The following is a 12,665-nucleotide window of genomic DNA, read 5'->3' as shown; positions in this document are numbered from 1 at the left end:
GCTACTTCGTTGCCCGTTTCCGGCCGTCTTTGATAATTTGGTGTTAATTAAACTAACCTCTACTTTGTTATCCTCTTCGTCGCTACTGTACACGTGATTAAGCATTTCGTTATTCACTGTTGCATTACCCGCCGCGCTTTCCCTTCTGGACGCTAAGTTGAGCGATGGAATTTCAATATTGTTATTATTTTCGGTGTTATTTGATATATTTAAATTTTGTAACAGCAGATCTATTTTATTTTCGAGTGTCTCAACGCGTGCCAATTTTGTATCAATTTTATTCTCGAGTGTCTCAACGCGTGCCCATTTTGTATCAAAATGGTTCAGTCTCGTTGTCAAAGTTCCGAGCATTGTTTCTAGCGATTGCCAACGTGGATTTTCGTTAAAAGTTGGGGTCGCTCCACGCGATCCTCTTTCTCTACCTATTGGCGTACCCCCCCGAATGATTTTAGGGATGGCACCTATGGCGCACTGTGTCATGTTTCGAGCGGTAGGCGAACTCTCCACCCCGCGCCCTCAACGGTTTGCGACAGGATGGGCCCGGTCTGCAAGTTCTCACTTAACGCGTCCCCCCCTGGAAACGTTTTGTTGAGCGACGGTTGCAAATCCTTGTCGTTTGATGGTTTTTTACTACCTGACTCTATTAATTTCGTTCCGGCTCTAGTCGTTCGTTTAGGTAGCGAAATAAACATAGACGTCATGATGTTGGGCTACGTTTAGTCTTGCTAGGGCCTTATTTGACGATAATTCTCTATTTCAGTTTATTCGATAATTGTGTCAATGCTTGCTTTGCCGATTCAATGTCTTCTCAACACTCTCAGTCTTGACACAATCAACCACTTTCTTAGATTTGAAATTTTACTAATAATTAATAGCTTGAAAAGTTTACAATTATTCAGCAAGTCGACAACTGAGACACTATCTGAATGTCGTCGACTTTCGACAATAACATAGGGTAACTTCAATTACAATCAATCAGCGACTGAGACAAGACTCAAGTCGTTGAAATGTCATTGACTTTTCAATAATAACACATAAGAATGGGCTCCGTCAATAATTCACAGCGAGATATGAACCAGTTGACAGAACGCGCACATAATAAATTAACATACATAATAAATTAACATGGATAACATTATTCATTCATAACAAGATATGAGCCAATAATTTGTCAACGAATGGGAGCAAGATCCTCACCCATTGACAACAAAATTTAATTAATCCTTCTAGGATTTATTAATTAACAAGATCAACTCAATTACAATTCAAGATTTACACTAACTGACGCGGACCAGGGCAAGACCTTTGTCCCGCAGAATTTACTCAATAATCTCTATAATTTCAATAATTTCAATAAGTCGCAAAATCAGAGCAAGATCTAACTAAGCGACTGCAATTTATAATTCGTAATCCGTCATGAACAGGGCAAGACCTTCATTCAGACGAAAATGACATATAATAATTAATAAATAATTTTACACATTTTACATAGATTGTAATAATTTGTCAACGGGTGAGAGCAAGATCTTCACTCGTCGACAGCAATTTACGTTCATTAAATTTGAGCATCGTCGAATCGGCTGACTCTCCGATTTACGATCACTCGGTACATAGATGATCAATAAATGTAATAGAAGCGCTACAAGGAAAACATTAGAAGCGATAGTCAAAGAAAGCATGAAGTATTTCCTGTTTGTTTACATTTGACTTTGCGGCCGGCCTTGAGTTCGGAATGCGGATGCCGGCAGGCACGCTCGGACTCAACGCCTCGCCGTTCACAATAAAGTTATACAATTTAATTACTTTAATTATCAATTTCGTTTCCCAACTGCCCCACGTTGGGCGCCAATTGAGACAGGATTTTTATTTGACAAACCCTTTCACCCGACGCGGCTTGGGTCAAAGCTGTCGGAGCTCAAAATGCAATTAATTAACGTAAGTTGGGCGCCAGTTAATTTTCCCGAAATTAACAAAGTTCTGAATCTACAATAGAATGGTTCGATTGGGTGACTCAGGAAACAGGAGATACCAAGAATTGGAAAGTAATTGACGGAACTGAAGACTGTTACTCACGTTTGACAAGAATCGGTACTCTTTATTTTCCAACAGGTTATCACAACTCTCGGAGATCGACTCTCCGTGCGATCTCTTTCGACAATAGTTCGACGACGCTTTTCACAATTGACCCTCCGTGCGATCGCTTGACAAGACTTGAAGACGTTTACGAGGTTATCGACCTTCGCGCACGGTGTTCACACAGAGAGTGTTCGGTCGTGCTTTTCCGGGCGCCTCCTGTGGTGCGGCCGGTTCGGGAGAGGGGAAAATCGCCACCGGCGCGGCAAGGCCGACGCTCATTGGCCGCCGGACGATACATCGTTACCGACACTGCCGTCGAGGTCTGTTCGGCGTTTCGGTTGCACAGAGCAATCCTATTGGACCTAGCGCTAAGTTTAATTCTAATGTTAGTTAAATATCGTCTTGTTCTAACGCGGATCCCCGAGAGTTTAGACTGCGAGACGTTGAGTTCGGAATTTCCTGTCACAGGGTTTAGAATAGGAAGACCCTTGAATAGGAATACGAAGATACCACTTGGGTTTTATTTCTTTAAAGTAGTTGCATAACAATTATCTTTCAAAGCAATATACATATCTCTTTACAATTGGCGCAATTTAATTTAAAGATTTTTACAAAATACATTGCGTGTACTTGGCACTTTTTTTACCTTTTTTGAAAAAGGTAATTTTGTACTGATATCACCTATTTTGTAGTGTTAAGCAAGGATCTGCAAAACATTTTTATTTTTTATTTTTTAATTATTCACAAAATTAGCAATAACAAATACATAAAAATTAATAATATTTAAGTAAAAGTAAATTATACATTTCTCACAAAAATTGAAGGAACACTAAATTTATCTTTAAAAATAGGCAAAATTCGAGCAGCTGTAACTTTGTTAAAAATGAATAAAATTTAAATTTCAAGCTTAAAACCTCTACTTTCGAATAGTTACTATTATTCGTCCAATTTTTATTATGTCTAGACATAATTTTAATTCAACAAATTTTTATGTCATGACATAATTTTAATTCTGCCGCTAGGAAATTTTTAAATCGATTCTTATGAATCAAGCTTGAATTCAATGTCTAGATGTCCCAGGTTGCCGATAACGAGGTCCATATAGTGCGCTCCATAGTTTTCGGTGTTCAGGTGTATTAATACCTTGAATTCGATGTCCACGTGTTCCAGGTTGCCGATGACGGGTTCCAGATAGTGCGCTCCATAGTTTTCGGTGTCCAGGTGTAATAATACGTTGAATTCGATGTCTAGATGTCCCACGTTGCCGATGACGAGGTCCACATAGTGCGCTCCGTAGTTTTTGGTGTCTACGTGTATTAATACCTCAAATTCGATATCTACGTGTCCTACATTCAGATTTAAAGTTATTAATACACCTAGACACCAAAAACTACAAAGCGCACTATGTGAACCTCGTCATCGGCAACCTGGGACACGTAGACATCGAATTCGAGGTATTATTACACCTAGACACCGAAAACTACGGAGCGCGCTATCTGGATTTCGTCATCGGCAACCTGGGACACCTAGACATCGCATTCAACATATTATTACACCTGGACACCGAAAACTACGAAGCGCACAATGTGGACCTCGTCATCGGCAACCTGGGACACCTAGACATCGAATTCAACGTACGATTACACCTGGACACCGAAAACTATGAAGCGCACTATCTGGATCCCGTCATCGGCAACCTGGGACACGTGGACATCGAATTCAACGTACGATTACACCTGGACACCGAAAACTATGAAGCGCACTATCTGGATCCCGTTATCGGCAACCTAGGATACCCTAGACATCGAATTCAAGTTCATAAGAATCGACTTAAAAATTCCCTAGCGGCACTTTCTGCCAAGCGTAGAGAACCTTCTTTTCCGGCAACGGTGGTAATACGATGTAATAAGGATACGAAATCTCTCCAGATAAACATGAAGCAATTGACTCAATATATATTATATATATACCTAATTTATCTAAATAGAAATCTTCCTCCTGACCGATAAGTCTATCGACCTAATTTCGAAATACGCGCGCGATATCGAAACTGGCGATACCTGCGCCGCCAGCGTCGAAAAAGTGAAAGTGACATTTCTCTAAGAATCATAATAATATTGAGACGTCGGCGTTAGGAGAAGTATCTTAAACTAAAATTTTTCACATTTTGACTTTGCGTCGCAATATCTCCGCTCGTAGGGCACGTAGCGGAATATTATGAGAGAAACCCCCCCCCCCCTAATTAGACTCCAAGCTATCGATCAAGCCTACTTAGAACTTGATCCGTTCACTCGTTATCGAGATCTCAACATCTCGAGTACTCGCAACCCGTCGCGTCGCGTAAAAGAGTCACGGTCGGTCTCGCTCCGCGTGTACTTAGCACGAGACACTACCGTGTCTCTTGATATTGGGTGAATTCCAAGATTTTTTTGAAATTGAACAAAAAAAATATTAAAATTGTCAGATACTAAATGGCTTTTTTTTTACAAAAATGCGTTGTTAGACTCTTAGAAAATTGGGAAGTCTTGAAAAGTTATTTTTTGTTAGCAACAGTAGAAGATAAATTAAAATCCGCGGAAAATATATTACAATTTTTAAATAATAATTCCATTAAAGCATATTTGTTGTTTCTCAAATACGCATTAAATTACTTTAATAATTCTAACGCACTATTTCAATCGCGTTACATTTTAATCCATAAATTACACGAAAGCAGTCAACAATTAATTCGTCAATTAGCCGACAATTTTTTAAAGTACGATAATTTAGAAAATATTTCAATTTCAGATTTAGATAATAATGTAAAACATATAGATAACATACGTATAGGACCGGAATGTGAAAGTTTTTTAGAAACATTATCTTTGGAATGCGCGCAAGAAATTAAATTGAAATGTTTGGACTTTTATGTTACGGCGCGCGGCAGTTCGAGAAATGCTAAAGCGTCTACCTTATAACGATAAATTTTTTAAGCAGTTAAATTTTCTGGATCCTAAAATTGCTCTTTACAAAAAAGGTAGAAATAAAATTAAATATCTAACTCATATTGCTAAGCAAGTAGAACATGTTAACATATCAGATTTAGCTTTCGAGTGGGACATATTACCATCATGTTTTGACGAACAACAAAAAATACAGTTAGCTTCTTTACAAATAGATGAAATGTGGAAGAATATATTACAATGTAAAAATTTTGATGGGCAAAAGTTGTTTCCAAATTTAGAATTATTAATTGAAGTAGTCCTTTGTTATCCTTATTCCAATGCCGAGGCTGAAAGAATATTTTCTATTGTTACAGATGTAAAAAGTAAGAAAAGAAATCGATTGTGTAATAATACTCTTTCCTCAATTTGTGTAATTCGATCAAGTCTTCAAGCTAAAAACATTAATTGTATTAATGCATAATACGCAAAATTTATATAAAAATCAATGCACATCTGATAATGCTTAATATTTTTTGTATTATTTTGCATAATACTTTTAAATTTTTAATGAAGACTGATAAGGTTTTTGGCAGTTTTCCTTACCCTTGCAACGAATGTTGGTTTTCTTTAATAATTCTGCCAAATTAAATATCTCATTTTGAATCATTATTTGTTTTCTTGAAATTATTTAAGCTCCCTTTCCCTTCTTTCAGCATATCTATAATTCTATTATTATTAAATATACATTATAATTTATAATCTATATATATATGTATAATTCAATGTTACGATTGACTCATCAAGTCATCAACGCCCAGCATAAACCTCTAAACCTAGAAACATGAAATTCGAGGAGTATATTCTTTCCATGATGTAAGCACCCACTAAGAAGGGATTTTTAGAAATTCGACCTCTAACGGGGTGAAAAGAGGTAAAATGTGTGTTACCGTAGCGAAGCACGGGTATCAAGCTAGTAAAATATAAGTTGCAAATATATTAAACTTTTTAAGAATTTTAAAATTGCAGTTATAAAATACATGTATTGAACCTTATTTCTTCATTCGTTCTAGGATTACCAATCAGCGTAAGTAAAAAAGGCAATGCGGGATATCCAGCATCTCCAACAAGCATTCCATCCAGTTCGCTTTGTCTATATCGCATTTATATGCGAGAATTTTGAAAGATTCGGCTATCGTGTTCACTTCCTGGCCATTCAGGAACAATATCTAAAATTTCGGTGCGTGGTCCAACAATTACCTAGAAAGAGAAAAAATGAGATAAGATAGTCTTTTTTGTATATATCCTTTTGTATTTATACAAATATTTTCTTAAATTACTCAAATAAGTATTATATATGTACCTGAACATACAAAGAAAAGTATCCTTTTCTATTTCTAAAAATTTCATTAACATTTTGAAGTCTAGTGTGTACTAAACGAATATGTGTGCAATCTATTGCGCCATCAATAGTAGGAAAACCTATGCCTCCATAAGTATCCTTATGTACTTAGACAGAGGACGAGATCACGGTTGATAAAATACCGTTTTCCTAGGGTGCGTTCGAAAACACTCCACGTTCACGTTGTGTGGTGGATGTGGGGGACCGGCTCGGTCGAGCTGGTGGGCCTGCTACCGACGGGAGTTATCGAACGACCAATGTGTGTTGCTGTAATGTTTACAAACAAAAATGGCTGATTCAAATGCAGTTGTTTATCAGAAAAAACGCATATTAGCACTGGCTTTAGTCGCTTCTGACCAATTATTACAAAGTATTATGTTGGACAGCAGTAGTAGTGAAAGTGATGAGGAATTTGATTTGGCATCATGTGAAATGCGATTGAGAGTGCGAGGTTGTAGAAAGACACCAGCACGGTGTCAAGGTTATATATCGGATACGATTCCAAGAATGACCAATAAAGCATTTCGCGAGCATTTTTGGATGACTCCGAACACTTTTGAGAATCTCGAAACGCGTTTGGGCCCGGCGTTATTTATTACAAATGATACAGGCCGACCCATGATACCTGTAAAAAACCAACTATTGTCGGTTTTGTGGCTGCTTGCTACTCCAGATTCGTACAAGTAAGGAAAATATGTTGTTAACTATTTATTGTTACAATGTTATAGAAATTACTGAAGTAACTATTATTATTTCTTTGTCTAGATCTGTAGCCGACCGCTTTGGTATGGGCAAGTCATCGTTGAGTAACTGCTTCATGCGTGTTATCAAAGCTCTCAACGATATTGCTGGTGATATAATTGTTTGGCCAACAGGTGACAACCTTTTGACTGTAAAAAATAAATTTAAAGAAAATGGTGTTTTACCTGATGTCATCGGTGCAATCGATGGTACTGATATTGAAGTAAAAGGTCCTAAGGTAAGTAGAATAATATAGTATGTACTATTAAAAGAGTAATTTTGTGTCGGTTGAATAAATTATTTTATGTGCCTTTGTAGGAAAATTGTCAATTCTACATCAACAGAAAAAAGCGGTTCAGCATCACTCTTCAAGCTGTTTGTGATTCTCAGCTTAGCTTTACAGACTGCTTTGCTGGTTTTGCAGGCTCTGTTGGTGATATACGAGTCTTCAGAAACTCTGATTTATGGCATGCAGTTCGAGAAAATAAACGGGCCTTTTTCCCTGATCAAGAATATATTATTGGGGACAAAGCATATCCAGTCTTAACATGGTGCATTCCGCCTTTCCGTAACTTTGGAAACTTGACACGAGCGCAGCAAAAATTCAATCAAGCTCTCTCTAAAATGAGACAAGTGATTGAACGAGCTTTTGCTCTGCTAAAGGGAAGATGGAGGCGGTTAAAATACCTAGATATGAATAGAGATGATGTAATTCCGTTTACCATAATAGCATGTTGTGTGCTTCACAATATATGTCTCGACGGTGTACATGATATCATTGAAGACTTTATTGTTGAAGGATATGATGATGCCCCTAATAATGAAATTTTTTAGGAAGTTATAGCAAACAATGCAGAGGGTGAAATAAAGCGTAATTACTTAGTTACACTTGTACCTTAAAATTTTATTATAAATTGTATCTATCAGTAAGTTGTAATGTAATTATGGGTTCTAAATGTAAAATGTTTCGATATTTGTATGTGTCAATAAAATAAAATTTACATAAAAGTTGTTTATTAAAATCTTACAAAAGGTATTTTTATATATGAGGTAATTATAAACTCGACGACTTCAATTGACATATTTTATCCAGTTCCGTACTTACACAAATAACAGTAAACTTAAGTACACAAGTCATAATATTGTATGAACTAAGAACATGACTTATTCTTTGGCACAAGGATTGGTAAAAAATATTACAATAACTGAAAGTAAAAAAGAACATTATACTGTTCCTTAATCTATATAAATCAGTAATCCATTGTACAAGTTTTTGTAGTACAAAATATGGTATGAGAAATACGGTAGGTGTTCCTTCGAATTTTCAATTACGATGCATCTTCTGTCGCTAGGAGATTATTAATTGTATAAAGTGGCAACAAATCCTCATTATTTTTCGTAATATATTTTTTTAAACCGCTTAGCGACGCACATAATCGCGTATCGCGCAGATTAACAAATATAAACGTCTATTGGAAAATATTTTTCGGTGCTCTGCCGTTGTCTTGTCGTTGCAAAAAGCATTAATTAAAATGCTGCAATTTCAAACTGTGGTATCACGCATTTAACTCGGTTACGAATGCGATGCAAGCTTGTTAACAAACACATTTTGTGTGCAAACAAGTACTCGGTAAAATCGTTATCGCACATGACGTTTTGACGTGTCGGAATTTTGCCGATTATACTGTACCTTAATGAAATTAAAAATCACATTTTTACTAAAAGTAAAACTAATAGTGATAGTACAGTTTTTTTAACAGAATCTAATTATACTTTAACACAAATAAAAATTACTTTCTTAAAATAATATAACTAATAGTACTATGTATTTTCTACAGAATTTACTATTAATTATGCAGATCGTAGCTTTAATATTACTTAAATAAAACTAAACTTATCCAAAAAATTTCTTGCAAAGCTACAACAAATATTGCTAGTAGATATCATATTTAAGATCTAGCAATAGAGAAGGTACATCATATCACATATAGCATTTCAATTATTAACGTACTTAATACTATTAGGTTCGCACAGCCACTTAGTGCAGTAGAAACATTTCAACATTAATGTTTAGAGTTTATCAAGAAGTTTGGTCATAAAACTTTCATAAGCTTTAATGGCCCTTTCCTTTTTCTCCATACTTTCCTGGTGTCGTTTCTCTCGTGCTTCTTCCCTCTTTAGTGCTTCAGCTTGATTAGCCAATGACCATGCCTCCAGTTGACGTTCCATTCTCGTTCTTTTTTTTAATATTTCTTTCTTTTTTTTCTACTTTAATTTCCTGATCAACACTTTCGCTGCTGTCATATGCTTCTGTAGAGGTTTCTCCTGATTGTGGAGTTGAACAATCACTTTGAAGAGCCGAGGAACGTCTCTTCAGACTAGATGCAATAGCAACAGGTTTAACGTTTGGTTTCATACCCAATACTCAGTCCTATTACTCGTGCCCGAGCGTGGTGACTTCTCTTCATATACATGTGTTGCGCACGTGGATTATACACATTGTATATAGAACCTACAGTTTAACGCCGATTTCGAACGGCAATTTTTAGAGAAGTTTTTGTGGCAAGACATACTCTCGGTGGTTTGCCATTGCCTTCCGAGAGGAGAACGAGCGAATAAAATTTTTCTAGCTCTACCGGGAATCGAACCCGGGACCTTTGGCTCAATAGACCAGTGCGCTGTCTACTAGGCCACGCTCGTCCTCTAATCCTCCTCATCCTCATACCCAATACTTCTTCCATTTCATTATAAAATTTGCATGTTTTGGGTTGTACACCTGTCTGTGAGTTGTGATCCTTTGTTGCCATGTAATGCCTTCTAAGATCTTTAAACTTATTTTCACACTGTATAGCATTAAAAATCCAGTTAGGGTTCATTTTTTGCAAACCTTCAGAAATCAACCGCCACACTTCTGCATTTTTCATAGTAGAACTTTTAAACAGCGACTCATGATCCTGCCACAGTTTGATTAAGAGCTTAACAGCATTCGTCCTTCCATTTCACAGCTGTCTCTTGTGATTTTGATTTTATAGGCACCTTTACAAGTTTTACAGGTACCGTGGGGTTATCACCTTCTTGTACAGATGAAGGTTTTTCAGGTACATCTGTAGATTCTGTAAATGTTCATAGGAAAATCATAAAATATACCAATAAAAAATTCTAACCCTTACATTAAGTACAAATAGTATGTTACTTTCAACAAAACAGCAATTTGTAACATAACAGTAATGAATTAATTAAAAATCTTTACCAGAAAAAGGCGTTGAAGGATGTTCATCTAAAGGTATATTAAAAAAATTTCGCAAATCTTCACAGTCCGTGGCCATTGTACACAACTTGTTATCTGTAACATAAATATGCGTCACAATTTCAATGCAATACAAAATGACAAATATATTAAGAAAATTCTAACCTAGCCAAGTGCTAAGGAAATTACCTATAATGTCCAGTATATAGAAATTTCCCTTTTCATCTTTTTGGACTTTTCCTTCATCATCCATATACAAAATATGACGGCCTGGGATTAAAGTTAGCATTTTGAATGTCAATGGTTTCTGAGCGAAACACAATTGATACTTATGAGGCGGACGAGACTGGCTTCTTGATAACTTCGCTGGATGCCGCGATCATGCGCATCAAATCATCAAATCCGGGGTAATTTACGATTAGGAGAATGCGCGAATAATCTGGAAAAATATGGTCAATTAATGGATCAATTGGAACGTTCGTCTGTCGGTTATATTTGTTCGTGTGCATCAAAAACGGCAATCTGTCCGAGGTAAAAAAAAATCTTGACTTACGACGGATCTAATCAGGTCAACGACGTTACGCTTTGAACTGGACGGCACAGCTATGCTTCAGGAGACAATTTCGTCTCTCCACGAGCTCTGCTTATGAGGCGGACGAGACTGACATCTTGATAACTTTGCTGGAAGCCGCGATTATGCGCATCAAATCCGGGGTAATTCACGGTGAGGAGAAATGCGCGAATAATCTGGAAAAATATGGTCAATTAATGGATCAATCGGAATGTTCGTCTGTCGGTTATATTTGTCGTGTGCATCAAAAACGGCAATCTGTCCGAAGTAAAAAGAATCTTGAATTACGACGGATCTAATCAGGTCAACGACGTTACGCTTTGCCATCCACTGTGTACCTGTGTACCTGTGCGTTGTGCGTCTTGCGAACGAAACAGTACAAACGATATTGGTTATGTTTATGTATAAGTCCGTAAACCTTCTTTCACATCAAATTCCGCGCTCCCCCACAATTTCCACCGAGTCCCACCACCAAAAAGGGATTGGAGAAATCACACTAATGTTCTACAGTGTAGGGTTTTAGAACGACCACGAGTGTATGCTCAAGTGTGCCCACTAGGTGTTTTCGAACGCATTGGGTGTGACATAATACACACAGGTGCTGTTTTCGAACGCACCCCTAACGCGAGCGTGAAATGGGCCGCTTTTCGCGCTTGTTTTGACTGTTTTGAGTGAGCAAAACGATCCATTTCGCAATGATGACGTAAGCGTTGAAACATGGAGTCATTTCTCAACTAGTGAAGAAATGAAATTGTAAAACAAGCGCAAAAAGCGGCCTGTTTCACGCTCTTGTTAGGAAAAATAGTATGAACAACTCGTGGGAAGAGCGGTCGAGCCCAAATGAGTGTGATGGTCGCACTCGCTTCGCTCGTGCGACCAACTTCACATTCATTCAGAATCGACCACTTTTTCCACTAGTTGTACAATATACTATTTTCACGATGCCATATGTTCTCCGGCTGACCGAAAAATACACTAATTTAACGAAAGACTTGAATGTTAAACTCGCATATTTCAGTCTAAATAAATTAAATAGATACATCAAAGTACACATAAGGATACTCTCCCTAATGTGTCCCATAAGAAAGTTGTGTACAAAATTAATTGCAAGAATTGTGAGGCGTCGTATGTCGGTCAGACGGGGAGACAATTGTCAACGAGAATTAAAGAACATGATTCTCAAATTAGAAGGAATGCTGGTGGCCATTCGGTTATTACTGATCATAGATTGAAATATAATCACGATTTCGATTGGAGGGATGTAAAAATCTTAGACCAAGAACCGTCCCTAAATAAACGTTTAATTTCCGAAATGATCTACATCAAACGACAGAAAGATGGTTTGAATTTGCAGACTGATACTGAGAATTTACCAGAGACATACATAAATGTTATCGAGGGACTCGCAAAAATTTAACAACAGATAGTTGGTACGCGCGACCTACCGTTTCTCCCTCTATGTTGATAAAATGTACGTATTAACGAGTCATTGTCTGCGAAAACGTCCTACGAGAAACTTGTACCTCTCCGCCCATTATACGTTTTAATCGATTGATGAGCATTGCGAGCTGACTATTTTGACTTCAATTATAAGTAGTGTTTTATTCTACAATTTTATGCTTTCTGTATGCACATCTTGAGGGTGGATGTTACTCCGAATGCACACAGATATCGGTAACGAACCACAATGATAAAGGACAGTACACT

The 12,665-nt window shown here is 37.1% G+C and overlaps 1 protein-coding gene across 1 annotated transcript; it reads left to right on the top strand.

Moving 5' to 3' along the window:
- The first annotated feature begins 6,074 nt into the window (after positions 1–6,074).
- Positions 6,075–8,111, top strand: LOC139814925 (uncharacterized). The gene is made up of 4 exons (XM_071781449.1): positions 6,075–6,237; positions 6,554–7,082; positions 7,165–7,378; positions 7,459–8,111. The coding sequence occupies exons 2-4, from the start codon at positions 6,688–6,690 to the stop codon at positions 7,972–7,974; spliced, it is 1,125 nt and encodes a 374-aa protein (XP_071637550.1). The 5' UTR covers positions 6,075–6,237; positions 6,554–6,687; the 3' UTR covers positions 7,975–8,111.
- The last annotated feature ends 4,554 nt before the right edge of the window (positions 8,112–12,665 follow it).

The sequence above is a fragment of the Temnothorax longispinosus genome, chromosome 6 (genome assembly GCF_030848805.1).
Source record: "Temnothorax longispinosus isolate EJ_2023e chromosome 6, Tlon_JGU_v1, whole genome shotgun sequence".
NCBI classification, from domain to species: domain Eukaryota; kingdom Metazoa; phylum Arthropoda; class Insecta; order Hymenoptera; family Formicidae; genus Temnothorax; species Temnothorax longispinosus.
The sequence above is the reverse complement of the archived record's forward strand: the minus strand, read 5'-3'. Positions and strand labels throughout refer to the sequence as shown.